The 25,472-nt window shown below is 36.4% G+C and overlaps 2 protein-coding genes across 4 annotated transcripts in view; one reads left to right on the top strand and one right to left on the bottom strand.

Moving 5' to 3' along the window:
- Positions 1-16,712, bottom strand: part of LOC123533891 (phosphoenolpyruvate phosphomutase) — a 25,935-nt gene extending 9,223 nt beyond the window's left edge. The window contains exons 1-5 of one of the 2 annotated variants that reach the window (XM_053519197.1): positions 16,573-16,712; positions 12,974-13,220; positions 1,606-1,705; positions 1,385-1,452; positions 882-978 (exon numbers count right to left, since the gene is read on the bottom strand). In XM_053519197.1, coding sequence (XP_053375172.1) covers positions 882-978; positions 1,385-1,452; positions 1,606-1,684 — 244 coding nt within the window. In that variant the 5' untranslated portion in view covers positions 1,685-1,705; positions 12,974-13,220; positions 16,573-16,712. Of the gene's footprint in view, positions 1-881; positions 979-1,384; positions 1,453-1,605; positions 1,706-5,423; positions 5,544-12,973; positions 13,221-16,572 lie in introns of those variants that run through there. The other variant, XM_045315847.2, reaches the window with a different exon arrangement.
- LOC123533892 (uncharacterized) lies at positions 4,340-25,472 on the top strand. Of its 2 annotated transcripts, none has more exons than XM_045315849.2 (10): positions 4,340-4,535; positions 10,396-10,516; positions 12,757-12,863; positions 13,478-13,549; positions 14,278-14,322; positions 14,839-14,894; positions 15,955-16,033; positions 16,609-16,740; positions 18,095-18,190; positions 23,148-25,472. In XM_045315849.2, the coding sequence occupies exons 1-10, from the start codon at positions 4,518-4,520 to the stop codon at positions 23,277-23,279; spliced, it is 858 nt and encodes a 285-aa protein (XP_045171784.2). In that variant the 5' UTR covers positions 4,340-4,517; the 3' UTR covers positions 23,280-25,472. The 2 variants fall into 2 exon arrangements, with proteins under 2 accessions (XP_045171784.2, XP_045171785.2); XM_045315850.2 differs by lacking the exon at positions 4,340-4,535 and adding an exon at positions 10,126-10,218.

The raw sequence follows: 25,472 nt of genomic DNA, 5'->3' as shown, positions 1-25,472 counted from the left end.
CACGAATACCCAGAAGAGGTCGCGAGTTCGATCACAGGGCAAGTCCATCGCTAGTCTCATAAAGTTTTCTTAAAACAAGGTGCTAAAGCAATAAAATGATTTTATTACATTAAGCATATATAAACAGAATGCGGTCAGAGTTTGGAGTATAAATGTTGTTTAGTAAATATATATTTATGATATGCATACAAAACAACAGCTGTGGAAAATACACACATGTTAAGTTGTTAACATTTAGTTATTGACATTTTAAAGATATTTTCACACAGCAAAATTTATAAGTATCACAAATTGGCAACTGTACGAGCTATGTGAAAAAAAATGCCAATAATTTTTGAAAAGAATGCAGATTAAATTTGGTCGCTTAATATTAAAATGTTATAATTATTACCATGTAGTATGCTTTAATACTGAATCTAATTTATCTACCAGCTGTATTATGGGAGAACATTTTAGCCGCGCCATAAGAAAACCAACATAGTGGCTTCGCGACCAGCATGGATCCAGACCAGCCTGCGCATCCGCACAGTCTGGTCAGGATCCATGCTGTTCGCTTTCAAAGTCTATTGCAATTAGAGATACTGTTAGCGAAACGCATGGATCCTGACCAGACTGCGCGGATGCGCAGGCTGGTCTGGATCCATGCTGGTCGCAAAGCCACTATGTTGGTTTTCTCATGGCGTGGCTCATTTCTCTTCGAAACTGCCTCCACGTTAAAATACCCTCTGTTTCAATGCCCGTATCGTAAAAGAGAATAAGTTCTGTCTGTTGAACAGAAGTATGTGTAATACCTCCAAATATATCTTTTCTTTATAAATGTTTACAACTGAAGCTACCGTAACAGCCCTATTACCGTGACAAAACAATTAAGTGAGACCTACCTGCCTCCTCAACGATCCTCGCACTTAGACCATTATGTGCTTCCATGATATATTCTAGATCAGGGGAAGTGAGCATTTTCTTTAACTGTGTAGTTTTCTGAAAAAAAGGAAAAGAAACAAGACAGTGATCGAGCACAGGTTATAATATGCACTTTCTAAACGTATGTTTTAAACGTAATGTAATTAAGCTTTATCAAAGAAAAAATACAAACTGAAGCGAGTTTTGTATAAGACAAAATTATACTGTACATTCGTGTACAAAATATAAGAGTTTTTCATATAATACTGCCTTAATTGGTAAATAGTTGTGCCATGAAAAAATAAGTAATTTCATGTAGTAAGGAGAGGAAAACCGTAAGCTAATATGGCTTTCTGCCCGATTCCTGAAACTTTATATTGTAAATGTTTAATGATTTTCTGAATAAAAAAATCTATGTTTAAACTAAAATATAAGAGATTAGACCCTATGTTAATCTTTATGTAGGTTTGACATTATTTCATACCCGTTCTCTCCCCTGACTGGACATCAGTCTGGATACAGAAACAACATTTGGACTTTTCACACCAGTAGCTGAAATTTATTTAACCCTGTGATTTACTAGAGACATTACGGTAATCTAATTTTATACATGTAAAAACACGTCATGCAACTTTACACTAATTATCATTAATCAACATGAAATAAAACAAAAATCTTAAAGCCGCTATGTAAGCAGATTCCTACCTGACAGTATCCATGAAAGATCAGCAGAAAAACTTGTTAAAATACGCCGAGAAACACGCGATCCTGTCACTGCTGCCATTTTGTGTTGTAGGAAGATGTTCTAAAAATAGAATCGGTATACATAGTAAACCGAAAGTGCACTCTTGTGGAGTATGAACAGATGAAATTTATGGTGCGAGTTGTGTCCCGTAGATAGAATAAATATATCATTATATTACCTCAGAGATTTAGATTATATAAGCATTACAACCAAATAATACGCGTCAGCTATATATGACAGAAAACATCAACTAATAGATATCCATTAATTAGTTGGAGAAAAAAAAGACAATCCATTTTTACACACCATAAAACTGCTAACATTACAATACCGCTCAAAATATGCATGGTTCATCGTTGTCATCATAATTATCATCATCGTCGTCATCATCATCAACAACAACAACAACAACAACAACAACTAAGGCTTTTTCTCTTCTATCGTCTGTCAGTTGGATTTGTTTGACTATTTTGCTTTATGTAATTATACTAATCGAAACTTCTTACAACCCTTTGATATTCCTGGCGTCATCTTTAATTTTATATTGTACGTTTATCAACTTCCTCACATATTTAGACAGATCAGTTTTTAATAACATATCAAAACTTTAACAAAATTAAATCCTGCAAAAACCTCATTTTATTACCCATTTTTACAAGTTGCAAAAATACGCCATAAAAGTAGTGCTTTTATAAAACGAGCAAATGCCATTTAAAATGATATAGAGGTAAAAAAAAAAGATTTTTAATGATATTGGGTCAAATATCAAAACAAATGTAGCTTTATTCCAAAAATATAACAGGATATAGAAATTAATTTGTTTTTGTCAAACCTTTCTTGCCTCAAAATAACGAAATTTGCTCGTTTGTAAATTGTACTGTTTTACATGTATTTCCGTGACTTTTAAAACATAGGTTGAGGCCATAGAATAAATCAAATGATATCATGGCATCATGTGATTTTGCATGAATTTTCTTATGTGGTTTTCGCTTTAAGTGGGAAATTTCAAAAATGTACTTTTAGTAATACGTAAAATATGGATAAAGATATCTAGGGGCGTTACAATGTAGGTGTTTCATTAATTCTTTAAAATTCCATGAGGATTTGAGTAATGTTAGATATTTACTGGAAATATCTTTAAATCATTTTTCCTAGTTTCGTTGCCCGTCGTAATAATCATATTTTATCTTGAGAATTTTATAATTATTTCAAAAGACAATATTACAATACATTTTGTAATTGTCAGTGATTCTAAGAATAAGAAGTAGTTTTGCAAACTGCTAATAAAAGAGTGAGTGAGTGAGTGAGTTGAGTTTTACGGCAAATCGACACAAAATGGTCATAGCAATACATATGATAAAATTAATGTCATCCGGAAGCCAAGAAAGCCGGAACACCATAAACAGAAAATTTTGAATTTTGTTGAAAAACAAAAAGAGATAAACATGGTTCCGACAACTTTTTATTTATTTAAAGGGCAGTAATATCAAAATGTAGTTGAAGGCGATGGCATGTATACCACGGTGGAATCTGCTACTGAATATATTACATCAAATGTAGAAAATGCACAAATGACCACTTTAAAAGAGATTTTGTGAATGCAAACCCTAACGTCTTATACGGGATTTTTCCTAGAAACATTAAGGACCGTAGGAAGCATTTTTTTTAGATGGGGACTGGGGGTGGGGGGGGGGGGGGGGGGGTGACGGAAGCGGCACACATTATGAAAATCAGCTAAAATTGATTCGCTGTCAAAAATTGCTATGATAATTACCATTATCGGCCCCCCACTCCCCCCTCCCCTGTTCCTACGGCCCTGTATCATCTAAACACAGAAGTATTTGGCAAACAAACAACATCTTTAACGACATTCTACCTATCGTACTGTCTCGTACGACTGGATACTTATAGTATTCTTAAAAAGTTGTCCACTTTAAATATGAATGCCATTTGCTGGAAACAATGTTCCACCTAGGGTTCCCACCTGACTGCACCTAGTCATGCTGGGACGTTATTGTAAATGCATCAAAACAAAGATATGTAAAAGTTCTTTGAAATGGTAAGTGACCGCTCGGCTTTGGTACTGAATGAAGACCTCTTCAAACGTTATATGTACTTGACCGGAACTGCCGACCTTCCACAAGCCAAGCCATTCAACGCCCGGGCAACATAGCAAGTCTACATCCCAAGTGGGGTTTAATTTTGTTTTTGTTTTTATTGGGTTTTGGGTTTAACGTCGCAACTACACAATTATAGGTCATATGGCGACTTTCCAGCTTTGTTGGAAGACTCCAGGTGCCCCTCAATGCTCCACGCTTTATTTCATCACAAGCAGGCACCTGGGTAGAACCACCGACCTTCCGTAAGGCAGTTGGATGGCTAATTAAGTGGGGGTTTAACCTCTAATCGTATAAGACAGGTCATTTAAAGGTTAAAGGAATCTACCTAAACCAGGTCCCATTTGAAAATAACACTGTTTACAACGATAAAATGTAACAGTATTCGGACCCATAATTCGGAACCTTCCAGTAAGCTTGAACATTAGACTTTAAAAGACATTTGAAATGCTCTTGTGTTGATAAATAAGTACGATTTTTATAAAACTTTGAACGAACATAGTGTTGACAATACAAAATTTTAGTTAAAACATAATCAGTCCAGGACTCACGGCACGGTATCTAAAATGCGCAGTAGAAACGTGTAATCAATAACAAATATTCTCATAATACGTATGGGAGGGAGGACAGATGCGACGAGTTATAAAACTGTGAGGTTTTCAAGGAAATTAGATGACAGAGGGACACTTTATTGCCTTGATTGTGTCGCATAAAAATCTCCCGAGACGCACAATACACATAGACAGCAGTTTTATATGGAAATATCTACTAAGGTACGTTCTCTTTCTTTTATTTTTAGACATTCATAGTTGAAAATCGATCAATTTATTAGGATGTACACTGTCAGCTTGTATGCTACAGAAAATATTTTATAGAAGTCAGATATATTAACTGTTGACGAATACTGTAATATATTTTCCATCGATTTCAAAAACAACTGAATAGATGGTCATTTAAACTGCATGACGTTTGGAAAAGAAAGCACATTGCGTTATTTTATTATTTTAGACAAGACAGTTAAGTTAATGGTACATCAACAGACATTTTACAGTATTCCTATATAATATAGCGCGACCTGTTTACAATTAACACTGAAATTTCTACGTTCCAAGAATCTCTTGCTTGTGAGAGGTCAGTTAGTCTTGTTAAGCTTGTCTTAAACATATTATTGCATTAAAATTCACATCATAAACTCATATACATCTCAGTAACATAGAACAATTAATATCAAATGCTAAAGAGTTGGGTTAAAAGTTCTCGCAACATTATTAAATTCCCCCCCAGGCTACACCATTAGAGGCCCAAGACTATCTGGTCAACAAACACATTTCTTAATTCTTAATTAAGAGGTTCTTGCTCATCGGAGGTTGCTATATTGCAGGAAAATAATCTGATATGAACACACGAGCATGGTCGCACGTACTAAGCACGCGTATTTAATCGCACTTAATCCGTTTTTCTCTAAAAGATACACATGTTTATGTTGACAGTACGGCAGAGACATCGATATAAACCATGATTAAGTCAATCGTAACTGCTTGTTCAAATATTTATGCGTATTAAATTATTTCCCAGACTTGCTTTGCCAGCCGATAATCGAGATATTTCTAATGTTAGTTAGGATAATAAGTTATTCAAATTATGTTAAAGTTTTCATTTACTTGAATCAGACGGTCTGTCTTAATCGTGTTAATCAGCATTTGTCACAGCATTGTCATCATCACTATCAACATCGTCGTTGTCGTCATCGTCGTCACCACCATCATCATCATCGTCAACACCATCATCGTCGTCATGATCATTAATATCACCATCACCAATGCCACTGAGTCAGCCGCATCAAGTTCGTCGCCGCTTCCGTCGTCTTCATTATAATAATCAACATTAATATTGCCATTTTTATCATCAGCATCATCATCAACAACAGCATCATCATCGTCGTCGTCGTCGTCGTCATCATCATCATCATCATCACCATCACCGTAGTATCTTTATCTTCTTCGGCACTGTCATCATCGTCGTCAACATGATCAGAACTAGCACAAGCAATATCATCGTTATCTGTACCGTAATCATCTTCCTTTTGGTTGCTGCCGAATTTGTCAACTTTATAAGCATTACCAACGTTATCTTTACCATCATCGTCATATTTTGTCACATCATCAAAACTACTATTTTCGTCATCATCAACAATGTCGTCTTCATCGTGTTCGGTGCCACCTTCATCCTCTTCGTCTTCATTATCGAAATTTTCATTATCATTATTATCAAAACCAGCAGTATCTTTATAGTAATCTTGATTGTTGTGTTCGCCTACGCCTTCGTTGTCTTCGTTATGCTTATTAACATTATAATTGCTTCCATGGTCATCATCATAATTGACATCACCAACATCATCAAAAGCAACGACAGCAAAGCATCATTATCATCACCTATGTCATCTTTATTGTGTTCGCTACCGCCGTTGTCGTGATCACAATTATCGAAATGTTCGTCTTCATTGTTAAAACCAGCAGTAATAGTAAACGTTATCGTGTTCGCCTATGCCTTCGTTGTCTTCGTTATAATTATTATACTCCCACAAACGAAGTTTAGGGAGGGGGTGGGGATATATAAGAGTGAGCTTGTCGGTCTGTCGGTCCGTTGGTTTTCATGGTTTCCGCACAATAACTCATGAAAGGCTTGACAGATTTAGATAAATGTTGGTACACGGGTGTATCATCATGAAATGCACTTGTCTCCAAACCACCATTTCTTTGACGTAGCTATGGCCCCATGCCAACTTATAATTTGCCAAATCATGGTTTCCGGACAAAAACTCATGAAAGACTTAAATGAATTTTGGTACACTGGTGTAACATCATATAATACAGGTTAAGTTCGACTTTGGTACAATCCACCAATTTTTTGACGTAGTTATTGCCCCTTTTTTACCTTCAAGTTAAATAACAAATTGCACCTTCTTGTGGCCATTTCTTTCTTATGGTTGCCATACTTCTGAGACAAGACCGTATTGTGGGTGTATTATTCGTCACTCCTGTGACAGTTCTACTTAAGATTATCATTGTTACACAACATGAAAACATATGTTACAAAACCAGCTGCCATATATAATCGCACTTGGGCGAGATTCGGTTCACGCAAAAGGCAAAGGTTATTCCTATAATTCCTATTTAAACACATACAATCGTATTATTATATTATTGTTGTACCTGCAAGCTGGTACCATGTCAACATAATTATGACAGAATAATAGAAATGAGCCGCGCCATGAGAAAACCAACATAGTGGGTTTGCGACCAGCATGGATCCAGACCAGCCTGCGCATCCGCGCAGTCTGGTCAGGATCCATGCTGTTCGCTATTAGTTTCTCTAATTCCATTAGGCTTTGAAAGCGAACAGCATGGATCCTGACCAGCCTGCGCATTCGCGCAGTCTGGTCTGGATCCATGCTGGTCGCAAACCCACTATGTTGGTTTTCTCATGGCACGGCTCAAATCTGATAGATGTTTGATTCAGATGCCCGGAGTATAAACTCTCTCTTTGACTAATATTTTTGCTACTTTTTCCATGGTAAAGAGGCTGAAGTGTACATGTCAAACTATCTGTGATAATAAATATTAGGGAAAATTAAAAATGTCTGAAATGTGCTTGGCTTTATTGATTTTGAGAATAAGTTGTTAATATTAAAATTAAGTGAGTGTTAAGGGTAGGTAATCTGATTTTGATTAAGGAATTGATTAGTTTGAAAGTTGTACTTACATGTATTTATGTTCAGTATATGTGCTAAATACATGTTAAAATTTCACTGTAGGTATTGCTATAATTTGATTTTCCTGTTCTGGCAGAATTATTTTAGCAGCTGCATAAATTTGATAGATATATATTGTCTAAGGAATGTACTAGATATAAGAAATATTGTATGAGACAAAATTATTTGTAAAATAATTATTATCTCCCTTTGCCTAGAGTGGAAATAAACGAATTGGGAATAAACATTGCCTTTTGTATCTGATTTTTTTTAACAACCCTATATCTGTAAATAAACACGTTGCTTTTAATAGCCCTGCTTCGATTGAACGCAGGGATAGGACCTATAATTATTTAAATAACTTCTAGGTTCGCGTCAATAACAGGGACTAGCTATTTAACAAAGAAATGTAAGCTACCCAACTACCTAAACAGTCACGATTTCCATGTACGTATATTGAAGGGCATCGAAATATACAAATAGCTATATGCTTTGCAGTATTTTTGCAAATAAATAGTGTATTTGTATCTGTTTAGTTGATTACCGGGCACTTAGAGCGAGGCATCCGGTTACCGGACAGATAGCCACATACTGATGTCGTCGCTCTTACGGAAACTTCCGAACCAAGAACATGAGAGTCCTCTGGTGTGGCATGCTGAACATTTTGTTGCGTACCGTTTGGTGATACATATCCCGGATGTCAGAAGTCAGGCAAATGAGCCAAAATCACTCAATGCATAATACATTTAAATTCCAGTAAAATGAATTAGCATGCAATATTGCAGCACATCTTAAAGTAAAGTTGACCCGTGCGCAAATCAAGTTCAGTGCATTATGCGAAATGTAGCATTTCAATTGTCAAACTTAGGATACCAACCACAGGTGACAGTAACGTACCTAGGATACAGGATGTATCCATGAGCCATATGCACCTAAATTTACTACAATTATAATGTTTTCTTAGGAAAACAATGACAAAAAGCCATTTTGAAAAAAAATTTGCTCCTGTGACAATGAGCCATGAGAAAGGTGATCAAGAACAGTTTGGCATGTGCATTGCTTCCAGGTCCGTATTTTTTTTCAAAACAATATTTCCTTATCAATGGTTGGCCGCCTTTTCCGCAAAAGATTAATCTTTCAGAAAAACCTTACTTCAAAACCTAGTTCCAAACTGTGTACGCATCACGAGCGAGCAACGGCATACGAAACGATAGTGATTTCTCCACCCGAATAAATCCCACACATTTTTCGCATCGAAGTCTCCCCCCTAGAACACATCAAGCACACAGTGCGAGTCTAAAATAACGATATAACCGTTCATAACAGACTAAACACAAACTAACAAGACCGAAAACTAGGTTCAATCCTACTTTGTTACTTACAAATTCGCTATTTAACATTTTCGCTTTCGGAAATTACCTTCGCCTGCCATGATTACCGTTGACAAGACGGTGGTTGTAAAGAACGTTTTTATTGGCGGAGACAGTTTACATATTTCAAACGTAGCGATAATATGCAAAGAGTACCCGAATATAAACAAGCAGCGATGGCTCACGAGGATTATTTACCAAATTCAAATAAATAACAACTGGTAAGTAATTAAGTTAAATTGAACCTTATTTTTAGTCTTGTTAGTTTACATTTAGCCTATTCTGACTGCTTGCAGTACTATTTTTAACTAAAATGGTGTACTTGATTTGTTTCACGGGGGAGACTTCGGTGCGAAAAATGTGTGGGATTTATTCGGGTGGAGAAATCACTATCGTTTCGTATGCCGTTGCTCGCTCGTGATGCGTAAACGGTTTGGAACTGGGTTTTGAAGTACGGTTTTTCTGAAAGATTAATCTTTTGCCGAAAAGGCGGCCAACCATTGATAAGGAAATATTGTTTTGGAAAAAATACGGACCTGGAAGCAATGCACATGTCAAACTGTTCTTGATCACCTTTCTCATGGCTCATTGTCACAGGAGCATTTTTTTTTTCAAAATGGCTTTTTGTCATTTTTTTCCTAAGAAAACATAATAATTGTAGTAAATGTAAGTGCTTATGGCTCATGGACCCATACTGTATCCTAGGTACGTTACTGCCACCTGTGATACCAACATGTCGGAAATTGACACCAATCTAATAAAGCAAGATGCTTTTTTTGCCTCAATGTTGCCAATATTGGTACCCATTCGCACGATTGGTCATTTTCTAATATGATATAACACGATACTCTATGATTTAATATAATTTGATATATAATATTAATATAACATTGGTGGTAAATAGTGTATTTTTTAAAACAATAAAACATGATCTAAGAAATCGCCCCCTATTCTCAGTCCGTCTTAAATGTTACATTTTGCAGGAGCGGAGGAGGTGGGACGTTTCTATTCGGTCTCCTGCTAGCCAATTATTGTGACTTTTGAAATTGATCGATCTATCTTTTAAAATTTATGGATTGTAATTTATCCCGTTTACCGTAATCGGTTGCTATGGTATTAATTATTTTACTGATAATTGTCTGCTTTTTCAGCGTGACAGTGCGACAATAATAGTTGATTAATTGGTGGGAATAAAAGGCACTTTAAACACATGCAGCTCTAACGAGTATCATGTGGATATTTCCATCAGTATTATAATGAAAATAAATTTGTTTGAATGCAATTTTGTGACGAGGATTCTAAACAAATTAATTGATTAAAGTTCATTGTGGTTGTGTATATACATTTATTTTTGTTTAATTATTTATTTATTTCATTTTATCCATGTATTTAGAATGTATGTCGGGAAGACTCGGAGTGAGGGCAGATTGAGGGACGAGGGTACAAAATTTATTGTCATGAAATAGCAATTGCAGACGTGATTTAACTTGTATTTACATACATTCTTTTCAGACAATGAGGTACAAAGTCAGATTAAAATTGGCGGTCCTCGCACTCCTCGTGCACGTGTCCACGTGCAGAAATATTCGTAAACTATTTGGAAATAATCTGCACAGGAACCCGCACACGCATGGTAAATATACTTTTATTTTGACCTCATTTCCTAGTAGTTACTGAAGTAAATGTATCCTCAAAACTTATGCTAAAACCTACCTTTGATGAGTTCCTACCTGGCTTCTCTTTTTGTTATTTGAAGCGTATTTTGACCAAAGAATGTGAAGCTATTGCTTAAGAGAATGGAAGCCCGTAACCATAAGTTGGAGTACTGTTGGGAAATGGACAAGGGAACTGTAACGGTAGATATTTTAGCAAGGGAGCACGTAATTACAAGAGGCATGGTGATTAAGAGTTGAAAGTGATAGGACAAAATAGCCCTTAATTTCGGTAAGAGGTCAAGAGAACCAGTACCAGGTAAAGGAACAAGGTAGTCCATGTATGTATTCATGGTAAGGGGGTTAAATGCGTCTTAGCCCGTAAGTGTAGGTAAGGGAGTAATTGTAGATTAAAGGTAAGCCAAACCATGTACGTATTGATATGAGAGTAAGGAGACCTGGAACTATAGGTAAGGAGGCAAGGGATTCCGTAGTCGTAGATAAGGAAGTAATTAAACCCATATACAGCTTTGTGCCATAAGTGAACGTGCAAAATCAAAATGGCCGACGTCATACACTCTGAGCTGCGTAAAATAAACTGTAAATAGAGAAGATTTCAGCGTGACGTTCCGACGTTCACTTATGGCACAAAGCCGTGCGTATTGGTAAGGGAGTAAAGGGACACGTGCCCCGCAACTGTAGACAAGGGAGAAAGACCGGAACCCGCCACTCCAGGTAAAGGAGTATAGGAACCTGTGAATGTTGATTTGTGAACAAGGAAATTCGCAACTGCAGACAGGTGAGGAAAGGCAAGAAAGAAACCAGTGTCTGTAAGTATGGAAGCAAGTGAACCGATAACTTTAGGTTTGAAAGCACGGTTACTCGTGTGCGTCTTAGGAAAAGAGTAATGGAACTCATATCGACACATACAACCATGCTCTCTAATATACAGCTACAGATATTGGTTCTCTTGCTGCCCATACCGAAAGTAACTAACTGCTTACAGCTACTGATTCCTTTGATCTACATTGATTACCCTTAGCTGCAGTTACAGGCTCTTTTGCTAATTATCTACAGTAATTGGATGACTGGATGCCGCACCTAGAGTTACAGCTTCCCATACTATTTTACCATGCGACCACAACATACCTTACTCCTTTATATATAAAGTTACGGGTCCCTTGTATGCAGTTGTATGTTAGGGAACATGGAACCTGTACGCATTAAAAAGTCAGTAATTAAAAGTAATCTCCTACCGGTAAGTTACTCTTTACTGTAGGTAAGGGAACAATGGAACTTGTAACGATAGGTTAGGTAAGGTTACATGTGCTTTACCCGTGCGCGTACTTGTACGGAGAAAAGGGATCCCTGAAAGCAAGGAAGAAAAGGGTTGTATCTTTGGAAAAACAAAACAGAATAATTCAAAAAAATGCTTCGGTTTCCTACGAGAATTTATTTTCTGTGAGAAAATGTCGGAGACTTAAATTGTCGTATAAAATGTCAGAAATGCAGGGGAATAAATATCAAAATGAATAAATGTTACATAATTTATCAAGGGACTTCTGAGGAAAAATGATTGTTGAAGTCTTCAGAATTTTAGCTTCAACAGCTTTCTAAATCAGAAACTTGTACTGTCAGCACGATAAATCATTTTTTATCGCATTAACATGTGGGTGCCCCGGTTACGACAGCACGAGGTTACGACACCACGACAGCAAGAGGTTACGGCAGCACGAGGACACGACAGCACGAGGTTACGACAGCACAAGGACACGACAGCACGAGGACAAGACATCACGAAGTTACGACAACACGAGGACACGACAGCACGAGGACACGACAGCACGAGCTTACGACAGAACGAGGACACGACAGCATGAGGACACGACAACACGAGGTTACGACACCACGAGGACACGACAGCACGAGGTTACGGTAGCACGAGGACACGACAGCACAAGGACACGACAGGCGTACGGCGACGACACGGATTTTTTTCTGTAAACTGAATGATATGACATGATTAAAATATACATGAAGTTATGTATATATGTAGTTACATGCAGTAAACAGGAAAAGAAGATTAACAGCAGTTATGGTTCGAACCTGCAGCTTTGTGTAAATGTGCATTGTTTTTCACGAATCTGCAGATACTTGATCTCATACTATTATCATCTCGTCTTCACAATATTCTTGTAATTAGATAAAACTGTAATTTCAGGCGCCACAGAAATGTCAGGTGACCCCTCCTTGGATATATCTGCCATACGTGATCAGGTCCACGGTGTAAAGATGGGGGTTCCGCTTACAGCATGTGATGACGGGGTGGTGTGTTCTCGAATTATTATTATTACTTTATCTTTCCTTAAATTCGGTATCTTATATGCTTAGATAAAATGTTTTGTCAACGCCAATACTAGGGATCGGTCAATACGTACCAGTGTTTTTCGACTACAGGTTTGCTCTCCACAAATAACTGACACTTCTCCAGACTTGTATCAGCAACTCCAGGGATTTCGTCTGTCAGATTGTCAAAGAGAGCCATTCTCCCGGCTTGCATCAGCCACACCAGACACATTTACATCAGATTGTGTCAAATTGTGTCCAGTAGGAGTATGTAGATCAGAAGACATGAGCAAAATGTGTATGTGTTGTAAGCGACTTGGGGTTTGGGCGGGGAGGTGGCTATCCGAGAAGAAAATATAGAATTAAGATATGAACATATTGGAATAAATTTGAACACCATAGCATATGACTGTGTAATGCTATCTAAGATAAACATCACAATACGTTTATATAAAAGAAGAGCGGTTAAATATATTAAACCAAGAATTTGTGTTTGTGTTTGGTCTTGGCTAACAAGTTTGTTCCTGTAGACACATGTTTCCTATTACTTGACTTTTTTGTCATATTACATAAACACTATTTTCTGTTTTCTACAGCATGGTATAGAAATGGACTGGAACCCAAACAGTGTCGAAGAAATCACATGTTTTGCAAGTGACATTATAAATGTAAGTAAAGAATGTACATGACGATTATTTTGCATAGTTTTAAGATTTAAGTTTAGAATAGATTTCTTTTGGATCAGAATAGCTAGGTAGGCGAACGTGATTCAAAAATGTCTGTATGTGTTTGTTTTTCCAGAAAGGTATTTTGTAAAGAGATCAGTTTGCAATATCAACTTTCTAAATCGATTCCTCTGAGAATCTAGATAATTTGTCAGCGCAGCAATGGTCGAGTAACATTAAATAAGGTGGAAACTACTGCGATATGTTGATATGTTTATTATTATTTTTTTGTCGTCAAGGAGATATGTTAACTCTTTAAAACCATCGACTTAAATAAAAAATTTCCTATCATCAGTTAATTACGGCAATAAAAATACTGTTTTATCATGGAATACAATTCAAAATGAAGTGTGAAATATTCTCTGTCTGCCCCCTGGATATATTGTGAATTATGTATGAACTTTATTGCGGAATGATAAATAATGCATTGTATTAATTGAACTGATTTGACATCTGGGAATGTAGTGTTACCGCGGTTTTGAGAACATACATGTATCTCTGTACAAAAACTGGCAAACTGTTATTGTATACATGTATCATTTCCTGGTAAATAAACCTGTTATATCTGAAAACTACTATATTTCTAGAACAAACGAATTTAAGTATTTCAACTCTTTATTGCTCTCTAGGTTGAACGGATTTTTAATTCACGGCCTTGTTACATTTTTCAGGATGGTATACCATCTTTGAACATCACCGACTTTTCCGACGAAATTGTAAGTTCAAATGTCAAATATTTCCCCTAAGTTACAAGACTGTACGCCAGTATCTATAGGATAAAAATAGCGAAACCTTTTGACCAAAACATTAACGTCGTTTTGTGTATTTTATTTACATTTTTATAATTAGAATATATCAGTTCATTATACAAAGTGTACGGACAAAAATAGTGTTTGAAAGTTTAATGGCAACGTCTTGTAAAGGTCTGCCAACTGGTAACGAAGAAAACTGTTGTTTTGCAAGCCATCTTAAAACCAATAATATATTCAGCAATTTTCTGTGCTCTTGTAAGAAAAGTGAAGATCAAGTCTGAAATTTTATAAGTAAAAAGTGGATAAGTGGGCTGAAGTAAGAAATAAAAATAGAAAACAGTAATTATTTAACTGCGTTTACGGAAAAAACATAACAGTATAGAGACCTCAATTAATGCTTGAAAACTGACTTCTGTCGCCATATCACATATAAATAATGATGTTTTAAACTCTCAGTTATCACCAATATTCTGTTTTCAGCCGATGCACATCTGCTTAGATTCGCCAATAAAGTATACAACTGACCTTCCATTAAGGTAAGGAGAAGAAGCTCTGTGAATGTTTGTTTAACATATTGTGTTTTGTACATATTTGCCTATAAATCATATATTATTCCAGTATGAACAAATCGTTTTCACGTTTATTGATACACTGTAGCCTTAACGTCACGTATAAGGCAAGAAGTTTTACTATTACTATACAATTATCGTATACTGCTGTCCCTATTTCAAAGAAATATATATCCCTAGAAACGAGAACAAAGCTACTCCTTTTTTTGACTGCAATGTCTACTTAACTAAAGGGATGTCGCTCTTTAAGAAACTTTTCACAAAAGAGTATCTCTGTTTATGTTAAAGTGATGCCTTTAAAACTTTTAAGAGATATCTCCATATTATACGAGCCGTGCCATGGGAAAACCAACATAGTGGGTGTGCGACCAGCATGGATCCAGACCAGCCTGCGCATCCGCGCAGTCTGGTCAGGATCCATGCTGTTCGCTAACAGTTTCTCCAATTCCAATAGGCTTTAAAAGCGAACAGCATGGAGCCTGACCAGACTGCGCGGATGCGCAGGCTGGTCTGGATCCATGCTGGTCGCACACCCACTATGTTGGTTTTCCCATGGCACGGCTCATACGTATTTTCAGTAGTTACTGAATTACATTAAAACGACCTTCCACAGACAATGCCATCTGTTACATCGCCCGCAGTCAAACTGTTTCAACGAACGGCAACTGTTACAGCCTTACTGTAAATTTTGGTGGTAACAGTTACACAACCGTTATTGCTTGTACAATGTGCAGTGACATCTTATTTGACTTTTACCACAACCTGTCGTGTAATGGCGAGGCTGTATATACAATTACCATTTGTTGATTCAGTTAGGACATGAAGTGTAACTTCTACCAAAGCGGTGACGTACAAATGTAACAGATTACGTTGTCGCACTGCTATGTCTTTGGTCAGAAACTATGTCCATGCAGCAAAGGGTTATACACTTCGTAGATACATGTTGATTTAAAGACATGTGTCACGCTACATAATGTTTGCGCCTGTAGTTCCGATTTATGTACCATCTCTATGCCATTTCTTTCAGTGGTAGCCATCGTCCACTGTGGCCAAAGTTCGGAGAATATAAATATCTCCCTCCTCAAAGATGGGTTCATTCTTTAGAGGTAAAACTTCTTTTGTTTTCTTCACATTCTTGGTTATTGATGTCAAGTTTCCATTATGAGTAGTCATTCTCACAGACTAACTTAAATCAGCTGAATCTTATCTTTTCAAGAAACAACTGGTTGTTAGAAAGGATACTTGAATTTATAAGTATCATACATTTTAGAAGACGTCTACGTACAGAATTATAACCACTTGAATCACGTTTCGCATACTTCAACACAGTTTTCAGAAAAGCATTATGCATACATGTATATGTATTATTTTGCTCGAAGTTGGAAAAGATACGCTTAAAGATCACCTTTGCACAAAAATTTCCGACTTCCAGTTAAAATATTTGTTGTGTACATTAACCTATATAATTTATGGTTCTCCCAAGCTTGACTTTCATATTTGACTGTGGAATATGACAATTCATATCTGTGTTGCAGCTTTTATTGTGTGGATCTATAAATTCTTCTGTTTAAACCTGTATCCTGCAAATGAAAATAAATTGTATATTTAATCTTGAATGAATTGTAAAACAAATGAAAATACTTACTCTTTTCTCAAATATAGCACGTGTTTTCTGTTGCAGCATGGAGCTGTAGCTTTATTATATCATCCTTGTATGAGGGAGGAGCCGGAACTGGCTGCACTGAAGTCCTTGGTTCGAGACTGTCTAGGAAAACACGTTATAACACCCTACAGAAATATACCATTACATATGGTGAGCAAAAATACATTATCTAAACATTCATTCTAGAAAAAAATGGGCATTACTTTAAGGCAGGAGGGTCAAGGACATAAAATTAAAACGTTTCCTTTCATTCTACTTAAGCCGAGCATAGCTTGGTCAAAGAGAAACGAAAATACGATAAAACAGATTTATCTGAATTTCAATGGCATTTTTCTTTTGAAATTTTATAATATGCATTCCTAGTCATATTTTTGCAACACCTGGTGGCGCTGCAATATTAGCTCATCATGAAGGGCGTCGATTGGAGTTGAGGTTCAGACCGCTAAATTTACCAATATCCCAACCCCAAACTAGTCTCGACATGCAGTCTCGGCATTGGCCAGTTTCAAACTTATTTCCAGAGACAGGTATTCATTCAAATGCTCCAGTTTTGAGACTGGTATTTAAACCCAGCCTTTTCCATGAACCATGATGTTAGAAAATGAAATGCTGATATATTCTAAATAACAAATTTTGAAATAATAAAATTAACAGCAACAAAAACATGAAGCAGATCACTTTTAAAAGTAAGTCCAGTGGCAACTTAAAACAGTGTTTGACATTAGTGGATTTATGATAAAACGGATACTTTTAAATGTTCATAATTGAGCCGCGCCATGACAAAACCAGCATAGTGGGTTTGCGACCAGCATGGATCCAGACCAGCCTGCGCATCCGCGCAGTCTGGTCAAGATCCATGCTGTTCGCTTTCAAAGCCTATTGTAATTAGAGAAGCCGCTCGCGCAGGCTGGTCTGGATCCATGCTGGTCACAAAGCCACTATGTTGGTTTTCCCATGGCACGGCTCATATTATTATCTCCAAACTATGTTTAAAGTGTTTAGAACGTTGAACATTTATATAAGCATGTGTTTGTTTACTTTGTAAATCTACGCACGTATCTGAAATATGATATTACTGAAATAAAATTTATTGAAGGTTGTTCATTGTAAGTTGTTTATTTAAAATGTTTAAAGATTTCGTGAAGTGTCTCGTTGCAGAAAGGTTTTTTTTATAAATTATTTACAAAGGTTGTTAAAAATATGCAGTTCATTTTGTACATTATTACTATCTTGTTTCGTTTAGTATAGGACAGAAGCTATGAAGTGAAATAAGAAACCAAAAGGGACGGAGCGTAGCGATCGACCACTGTTTCTTAATGGTGAAGATTTCACTTCGTTACTTAAGTTCGTAGCAACTATCCGATTGAAGTGTGTACCCTGCTATTTCAAAGCAGCTCTATCTAGGTCAGACATTAATTAACAATTTTCGTGAATTATTAAGTACACTAAAATCTCCAGTCCGAATTCATAATATGTAATAACTAGCCATTTATTATATATCTAGCCATACGCTGTGCTGACCTACAAACACGGTCTTCTGATTAGTGCATTTGAACCAAAGTTCGAGGGTGACGTCAACCTCGTCATAGAATTCATCAAGGTACGTGTCAGAATTTTAAAGCTCCATATTGGTTTGACAAAATATATCTTATGCAATGATATAATTTGAAATTTTCATTATGTTCAGATACGGTGTTCCGTTTGGACAATCGTGACTTTTTGTTGAATCCTAAACCGCGATGCACGATGGTGCGATGACGAAAACGCGATGGTGCGATGGCACGATGATGAAACAACGATGGTACGATGGTGAAAACGCGATGGCACGATGATGAAATCGCGATGATGCGATGGTACGATGGTGAAATGTCGATGTAATATCGCGTTTTCATCATCGTACCATCGCATTTTCACCATCGTATCATCGTACCATCGCGTTTTCATCATCGTACCATCGCAATACAGCATCGTAATACAGGCTTGTTAAATCTCATTTTCACATTGCACTATGTACCTTCTACATCCTAACAAGAATAACTATTACGTCTAGCTTTTTATTTACTTTCATGCATACATAAATACAAAGGACGTGGCTTTGAAGATTTTAAACAGTTTTAATGAGTTGAGCACTGAACATTTTGAAAAACATTTTGCAAAATAGCAGAATCTAAATGGTAAATTTCTTCTCACAAAATACATTGAGATACATTCATCTATTGTTGACAAAAATTCAAGTGTACGGAACTACGCATTTCTAACCGGGAGGCGATGGTACGATGGTGAAAACGCGATAGTACGATGGTGATAACGCGATGTCACGATGGTGAAAACGCGATGGTACGATGGTGATAACGCGATGGCACGATGGTGAAAACGCGATGGTACGATGATGAAAACACGATGGTACGATCGTGAAAACGCGATGGTACGATGGTGAAACCGCGATGGTACGATGGTGATAACGCTATGGCACGATGGTGAAAACGCGATGGTACGATGGTGATAACGCGATGGCACGATGGTGAAAACGCGATGGTACGATGATGATAACGCGATGGTACGATGGTGAAAACGCGATGTTACGTTGATGAAAACGCGATGACACGATGGTACGACGATGAAAACGCGATGACACGATGGTGCGATGGTGATGAAAACGCGATGGCACGATGGTGCGATGGTGAAAACGCGATGTCACGATGGTGCGATGGTGAAAACGCGATGGTGCGATGATGAAAACGCGATCTTACATCGACATTTCACCATCATACCATCGCACCATCGCGATTTCATCATCGTGCCATCGCGTTTTCACCATCGTACCTTCGTTGTTTCATCATCGTGCCATCGCGCCATCGCGTTTTCGTCATCGTACCATCGTGCATCGCGGTTTAGTTTTAAATAAAAAGTCACGATTGTCCAAACGGAACACCGTATTCAGACGTATATCAAGTGGGTAATCTACGTCATGCGTACCTGCCGAAAAATGTCCGGGGGCTCGATGTTAGAAGTAATTACTTTTTGTAACGATTAAAGTGGCATTATGCGCATCTTACTGCACATACTGTGTTTTTGGAGAATGTTTTATAAAAGCTATTTTCGGTTACTGTATATTTAAATGTGTTAAATTAACGATAATGCTGCATAAGTAATTGAAGTTGATGCTTTAGAAATAAGGTTATCGGACAAATGAAATTATAGTTCTTTTCTTCAATCTTCTACGCAGTGATTTCCCTTACCTAAAGGTAGAGATTTCTGTAGTTGAAGGGAAGCAACTCCTGCGTGCAGTTTGACTTTTCAAAAAAAGACTGCCCCAGTCAAAATAAGAAAAGTCATATTTGGAAAGTTATTATTTCGTACTGGTAACAGGACGAGTTTGGTTTATTGGGTTAAAAGCTATAATTTCTTCCACCCTTTTTACACACACATCTATTTCAGCTGATTTTTTACTTGAAAAATGCTCATATTTCCACTTTAATGGAATATTGAAATAAAACGTATAAGAAGTGGTTGTTTCGCGCAAAGAAGCTATCTGTACATAACTCTGTTTCATACAGTCTACTCGGGTATTCCGAATCAGTCTAAAATGCTGACCACTCTAAACGTTTTACAGCTGATGACAACAATTATTCAGCAAAATTAAGAAAATGGTTATGTTTGTAATCTTTAAGCATCTGTGCATATTAAACAACCGTAGGTTATATCATTTACCTATTTTTCAAGCGATAAACGCAGTTTAAGTATGTTGTATATTGTCTCGAGATGCTAATTTTTGCCGAGAAAAAAAAGAGCTTCTCTCTTCAAGAGACTCTTACTTTTTTCAGGTGATGTACACAGATAAACATGGTGTACACTATATACCTATTACACTATAGATATAAAACTATTTTAACATTACATATAAAAAGTTGTTTATATTAAACAAAAGTCATTAAATATGGGGTATTCCGAATCACTGTACTTATGTCTGTTCTATTCTATACCAAATAGTTGTTTATATACAACATATATACCTCGCTTCCCTTTCATCACCGTAATGGGATTTACTAGTGATACCCTATTCATTTAAAAATGCCTTGAACTCGTGTCAATAGTAAGTCTGAACCATTTTACATGCTACTATGTGTTACATGCATTGGCGGTTTGTCTCCGTGTTGAAACTGTAGCAATCAATATATACAGCTTTCATTATGGTCTTATTTTTTAATTCAAACTAATTATTTTGTGTGAGTTTTTCAACATTCCGAAGAGCATTTCATTTTAAAACTAGTACCCGTCGGTAAACATTTAAAGGTTGAAATGAGTAACGACAATAGTGATTCTGAATAACCGGAAATGATTCGAAATAGCCGAGGTCACGGAGTTCGGGAAATTTTAAATATTACGCATAGTAATTGATATTTCAGAATTTAGATAAAAGTTTTAAATTGGCAGTTAAATGATGTATTCATGAATATGTATAAACGATATTGTACATGTTTAAGCATTAGTCCAGTTTTAATTTTTATGAAAACTGGTTCGGAATACCCGAGTAGACTGTACTGGGAAACTGTTTACATTTTATAATATGAAATAAGGCATTGCCTCCATCGGGAATCGATCCGATTTCTACTCATCCCATAAGATTTGAAAAGAACTGTCTAATGACAGCACGGAGGGACACATTTTTTAATGCGACAGTAAATATCTCATTCGGTATATCGCATGTTACCGTAGTGGGATCGATTCCGTATCATTTTAAAGGTAGATTTTGGAATAAAAACAACACTGCCCATATTTGTACTGATGTGCAAGACGTTGCGGTTCGGACAAGTTATGTGGACGCTTATTATGCACAAGGAAAAAGCGTATTCTTCCAAAAAAAAAAATCCGAAGTCAGGCGCTGTGTGCACATGCCGGAAAGACACCTTTTTTAATTCGATAGTATATATCTCATTCGGTATATCGCATGTTACCGTAGAGGGATCGATCCCGATTTTTATCGCTTCGCGTATGAACCTCGTTAATTTTGCTTAACCTGGCCAAAGCTTGGCAGCACATATATTCTAAAGCTATATAAACCCACGATGGTTGTCTACATCAGAAGACATTATTCCATGTTCAGTACTTTTAGGATTTTTATACTGATTACATCAAATGAAATCGTTTACCAACCGTACCGTGATACCATTTACATATACAGATATTTTATTTGTTTGTGTGTTCGTGTAATTACCGAATTGACCTATACACAACGCCAGAACGACGTTTTACGTCCAGAACTGGTAACATTAACCATCAGGACTACATTATCAGTTTAGTCATTTAATAATTGCCACTTTCTTAAGTTTACCACATACCAAATATGTACAAGAAAGTAAGAGGAATGTAAACCATTTTCAGGAACATTTTCAAAAGAGAGAAATATGTTGCAAAAGTGAAATTAGCTATGAGGTGGGACGCTGTACTTTGGAACTAATGCAAAGTTTTATTGTCAAAGACAATGGCGGGTTTAAATTGATAAAAAATGAACAACTTGATAATTTCGGACGCTGTATGCGGAGGAAAGCACTCATTTTGCTATCTTAGACGCACTTTATCTTATGAAAATCCATCAAAAATTAAGACAATTGTTAAGTGCAGGTGCATATTCATTGAAAAACTACCGAAAACCGAACAAAACTTACGGTCTGTTTTTTTCACATACATCAATGACTATGTTTGTACAGCTTAGAGTACATATGTCGCCAAGTTTTGGTCAATTTAGGCAAAAACAACGTTGTGTATATGTGTAATTCGACGTTAAAAATAGGAATGTTTAGAGGTAATCTTGGGAAACATTGGTTTAAGTAGGAAAATATTTACATTGAACGACGGTTTCTTATTCATATTACCACAAATCGTATTTCAAATAATCCATTAAACTTTACCGAAATGGTCGTACTACTGTTGTTCGACTCAAACGAAAACGGACCCTTTTCGGCAGGTGCGCGTTATACCAGATTCTACACCCTAGTGCACATTATGAAATAATAAAGCTTGGCATCATTCATATACCAAACGGTACCGTTCGCCATGCCAGATGCTCATATCAGGAATTGTATATAATTCCAAGTTACGCATGTTTTTAGACATAACTTCCAACTTTATCTTCAGTACAGTTATGAGTCTCAGCTGACCAACCCGCAACATTATGTCTTAAATGTACATGAAAGGCTGTTTTTTCTCAATTGTAAAACTGGAATTCTTTTCAACATCCATTTTTAGAATGCATAAATAATTGCAGAATTATATTTTTAGAAAGACATTTATTTTGTTTTCAGGATTATCTTATCTACAATACCGATTAAGTCGATGTATCCGTTAATAAGACTTTGTTTAGGTGACAAATCCTTCATGACAAACGCATTTATTTGATAAGCCAAAGATGGAATGTCAACTACATAAATATATCAACATAAATGACTGTCGGCTTTCTTTGAAATGTTTGTTCTAGTGTAGAATTGTAAAACGTTGCTATCTAAGTTCAGATATGATAATTGATAGTATTACTGCAAATGATTTTGTTTGTTTTGCAGAAATATGCACTTGAGGCACCCGAGACGCACGTGCTGAAAGACGGCCAGTATTCTGCCGGACTCGTGCAAAGCGCAACCAAGTTTTCGGATCTTAAAGAAACTAAAGAAAATCTTTGCGCGTTTTTAAAGTGAATCATATTATATAAAGAAGCGCAATACATTTTGTGAAATAAATAATATTGAATTTCAATAAAAAGACTATTTTTAAACATTGAATAATCGGTCTAAATAAACTTAACAAGTGGGGAGAATGTTTTTCTCAACAGACATAACTGTTTTGGGGACAAAACGGTATTGCACAGTTACCAGTTTCATATATTAATAATATTTGCTGACGATTAAATGTTTGGTAGACAAATAGATATCGGTAAATGTAAGCAATGTCTTGACCCCAATTAAACTCGGCGACCCCAAAATGCCATGTCCCCAAAATGTTAACACTGGCGATAACAACCAGGAAGAGAATTTTGGAGGGTTTAGATTTATCAACGTAATCGGACAAGATAAATACCCACCGCTTTAAAACGACGAATCTTTTGGTATAATGTTATCAGTGTTTGTATGCAAGAGTATGTATAATCACGTTGTATTTGCCTACCTGTAAACAGATGAAGGAAATAAGATTGTGTCAATATCTATACAAGAGAATTTAACTGATGACCGGAAGAACATAATTTAAAAAGGAAAATAACCCTATAAACTATACAGGAATCCACGTAAATTGTGTTTTTTATGCCACTGTATATAGGCAACCTGTCCTTTCCAGCGAGTCCAGTTTCTATGTAAATTAAAGCTTCTCGACCACAGTTTGGGTGAAATTGTTCAACATGTTCATTTCCACCAAGTTTGGCATAGAATGCATATATGACACTGGAAAATGATAAAGTGGATGGAAATAAAAGTTAAATATAAGTAAAAATGCAAGAAGAGTGTAAGTTTCTGCCTTATTTCAAAAGCGTTGCAACGGTTTACTATCTTCTGCGTATTTATTTTAAGTTATTAATCATGGGATATCTTGAAAAATCCTATGTCAATAAGTTTGTACCATTGGGCACTTTCGGAGTACTCGCTTTTTATGGATTTTTGAGAGAAATTATTTTTTACCTATATTGTATGGGTTAGTCCCTTTAAGACCCGCTTGATGATTAATTTATCATGTACATCTTGCAATTTTCAGTCATCCCCTGCCCTGTGGAGACATCTAAGTCAACAAGAGAGAGGGACAACTTCCAGTCTAATATGCAGCTTGGCTTTGCCGTACCTAGACTCAGTGTTATAACTTTGTCGGGCCCTATGAGATCATGCGCTGGAAGGGGTGGGATGCACAATATATGCGGTGCACTTTTCATTACATCTCGTGAACAGACTAGGTCAAATCGAGATTGATATTTCGTTAGAATACTTCTAATTGATCTTATAATACATTTATTTAACATGTCACTGAATATATGAACGCAGTTGTCTTTGAATACAGTGGCAGGATTCCTAAAAGAAAGTACGACATCCAAAGAAATGCAGGTCAAACATATAAGTGGTGGGTAAGCCCCAGATACAGTGATAAGGCTTGCAATACATTATAAATGTTATTCAAAGCACTAAAGGAAGAGAAACAAGTAGATGTAATCTTTTCCTTACTGAAAAGAGCGACATATGCCTTTTTACAAATTTTATTACTTATAATTTATTACAACAGTTGTCTTTAAATGCATTTTGGCGGCCGTAGAATATACTTGCATACTTCTATTTTCTGGTGCTGCGGGTTCATGGACTCCATTCAGTATATATATCTATATTGTAGAGATACAAGTCGTTTTGTGCTTCCAAAAAGAAGATCCTTAAAATTTCACAGGTTTTACAATTTTAGTTCATGAAGTCCCGCAACGACTTAGTTGCTCTAGTGTTACACCAGTCCCTACGTTTGGAACCAAGGGCGATAAAAATGTCAATGCAGAAACAACCTGCTGGAGTTACTTCCCTTGTTAATGAAGAAAAATATGACGGAACAAACATCGGGACGGGAGTCAGATTTACGTCCAACAGAGAACACTGTTGTTTTTCTTTTCTTTTTTTTTTTTTTTTTTTTTTTTGTTTTGTCTGTAAAACTATTTTTAAAGTTTGAAATATAAAATTGCTCATTTTACGACTTGATCCGTTTTGGAAAGTCACATAAATACATTAAAATGTTAAGAATTTACAAACAAGTGAAATACGTTAATAGCAGACAAAATGACGTCCTTTTCATGTCCTATGAAAATAAGGGTATGTAACATTTGTGTGGTAATGAACCTTAATTTTATTCCTGTTATAAAAATATCAAAATCTACA

The sequence above is a fragment of the Mercenaria mercenaria genome, chromosome 12 (assembly GCF_021730395.1).
Source record: "Mercenaria mercenaria strain notata chromosome 12, MADL_Memer_1, whole genome shotgun sequence".
Classification (NCBI taxonomy): Eukaryota; Metazoa; Mollusca; class Bivalvia; order Venerida; family Veneridae; genus Mercenaria; species Mercenaria mercenaria.
Note: the sequence above shows the minus strand (reverse complement) of the source record. Positions and strands in the feature narration are given on the sequence as shown.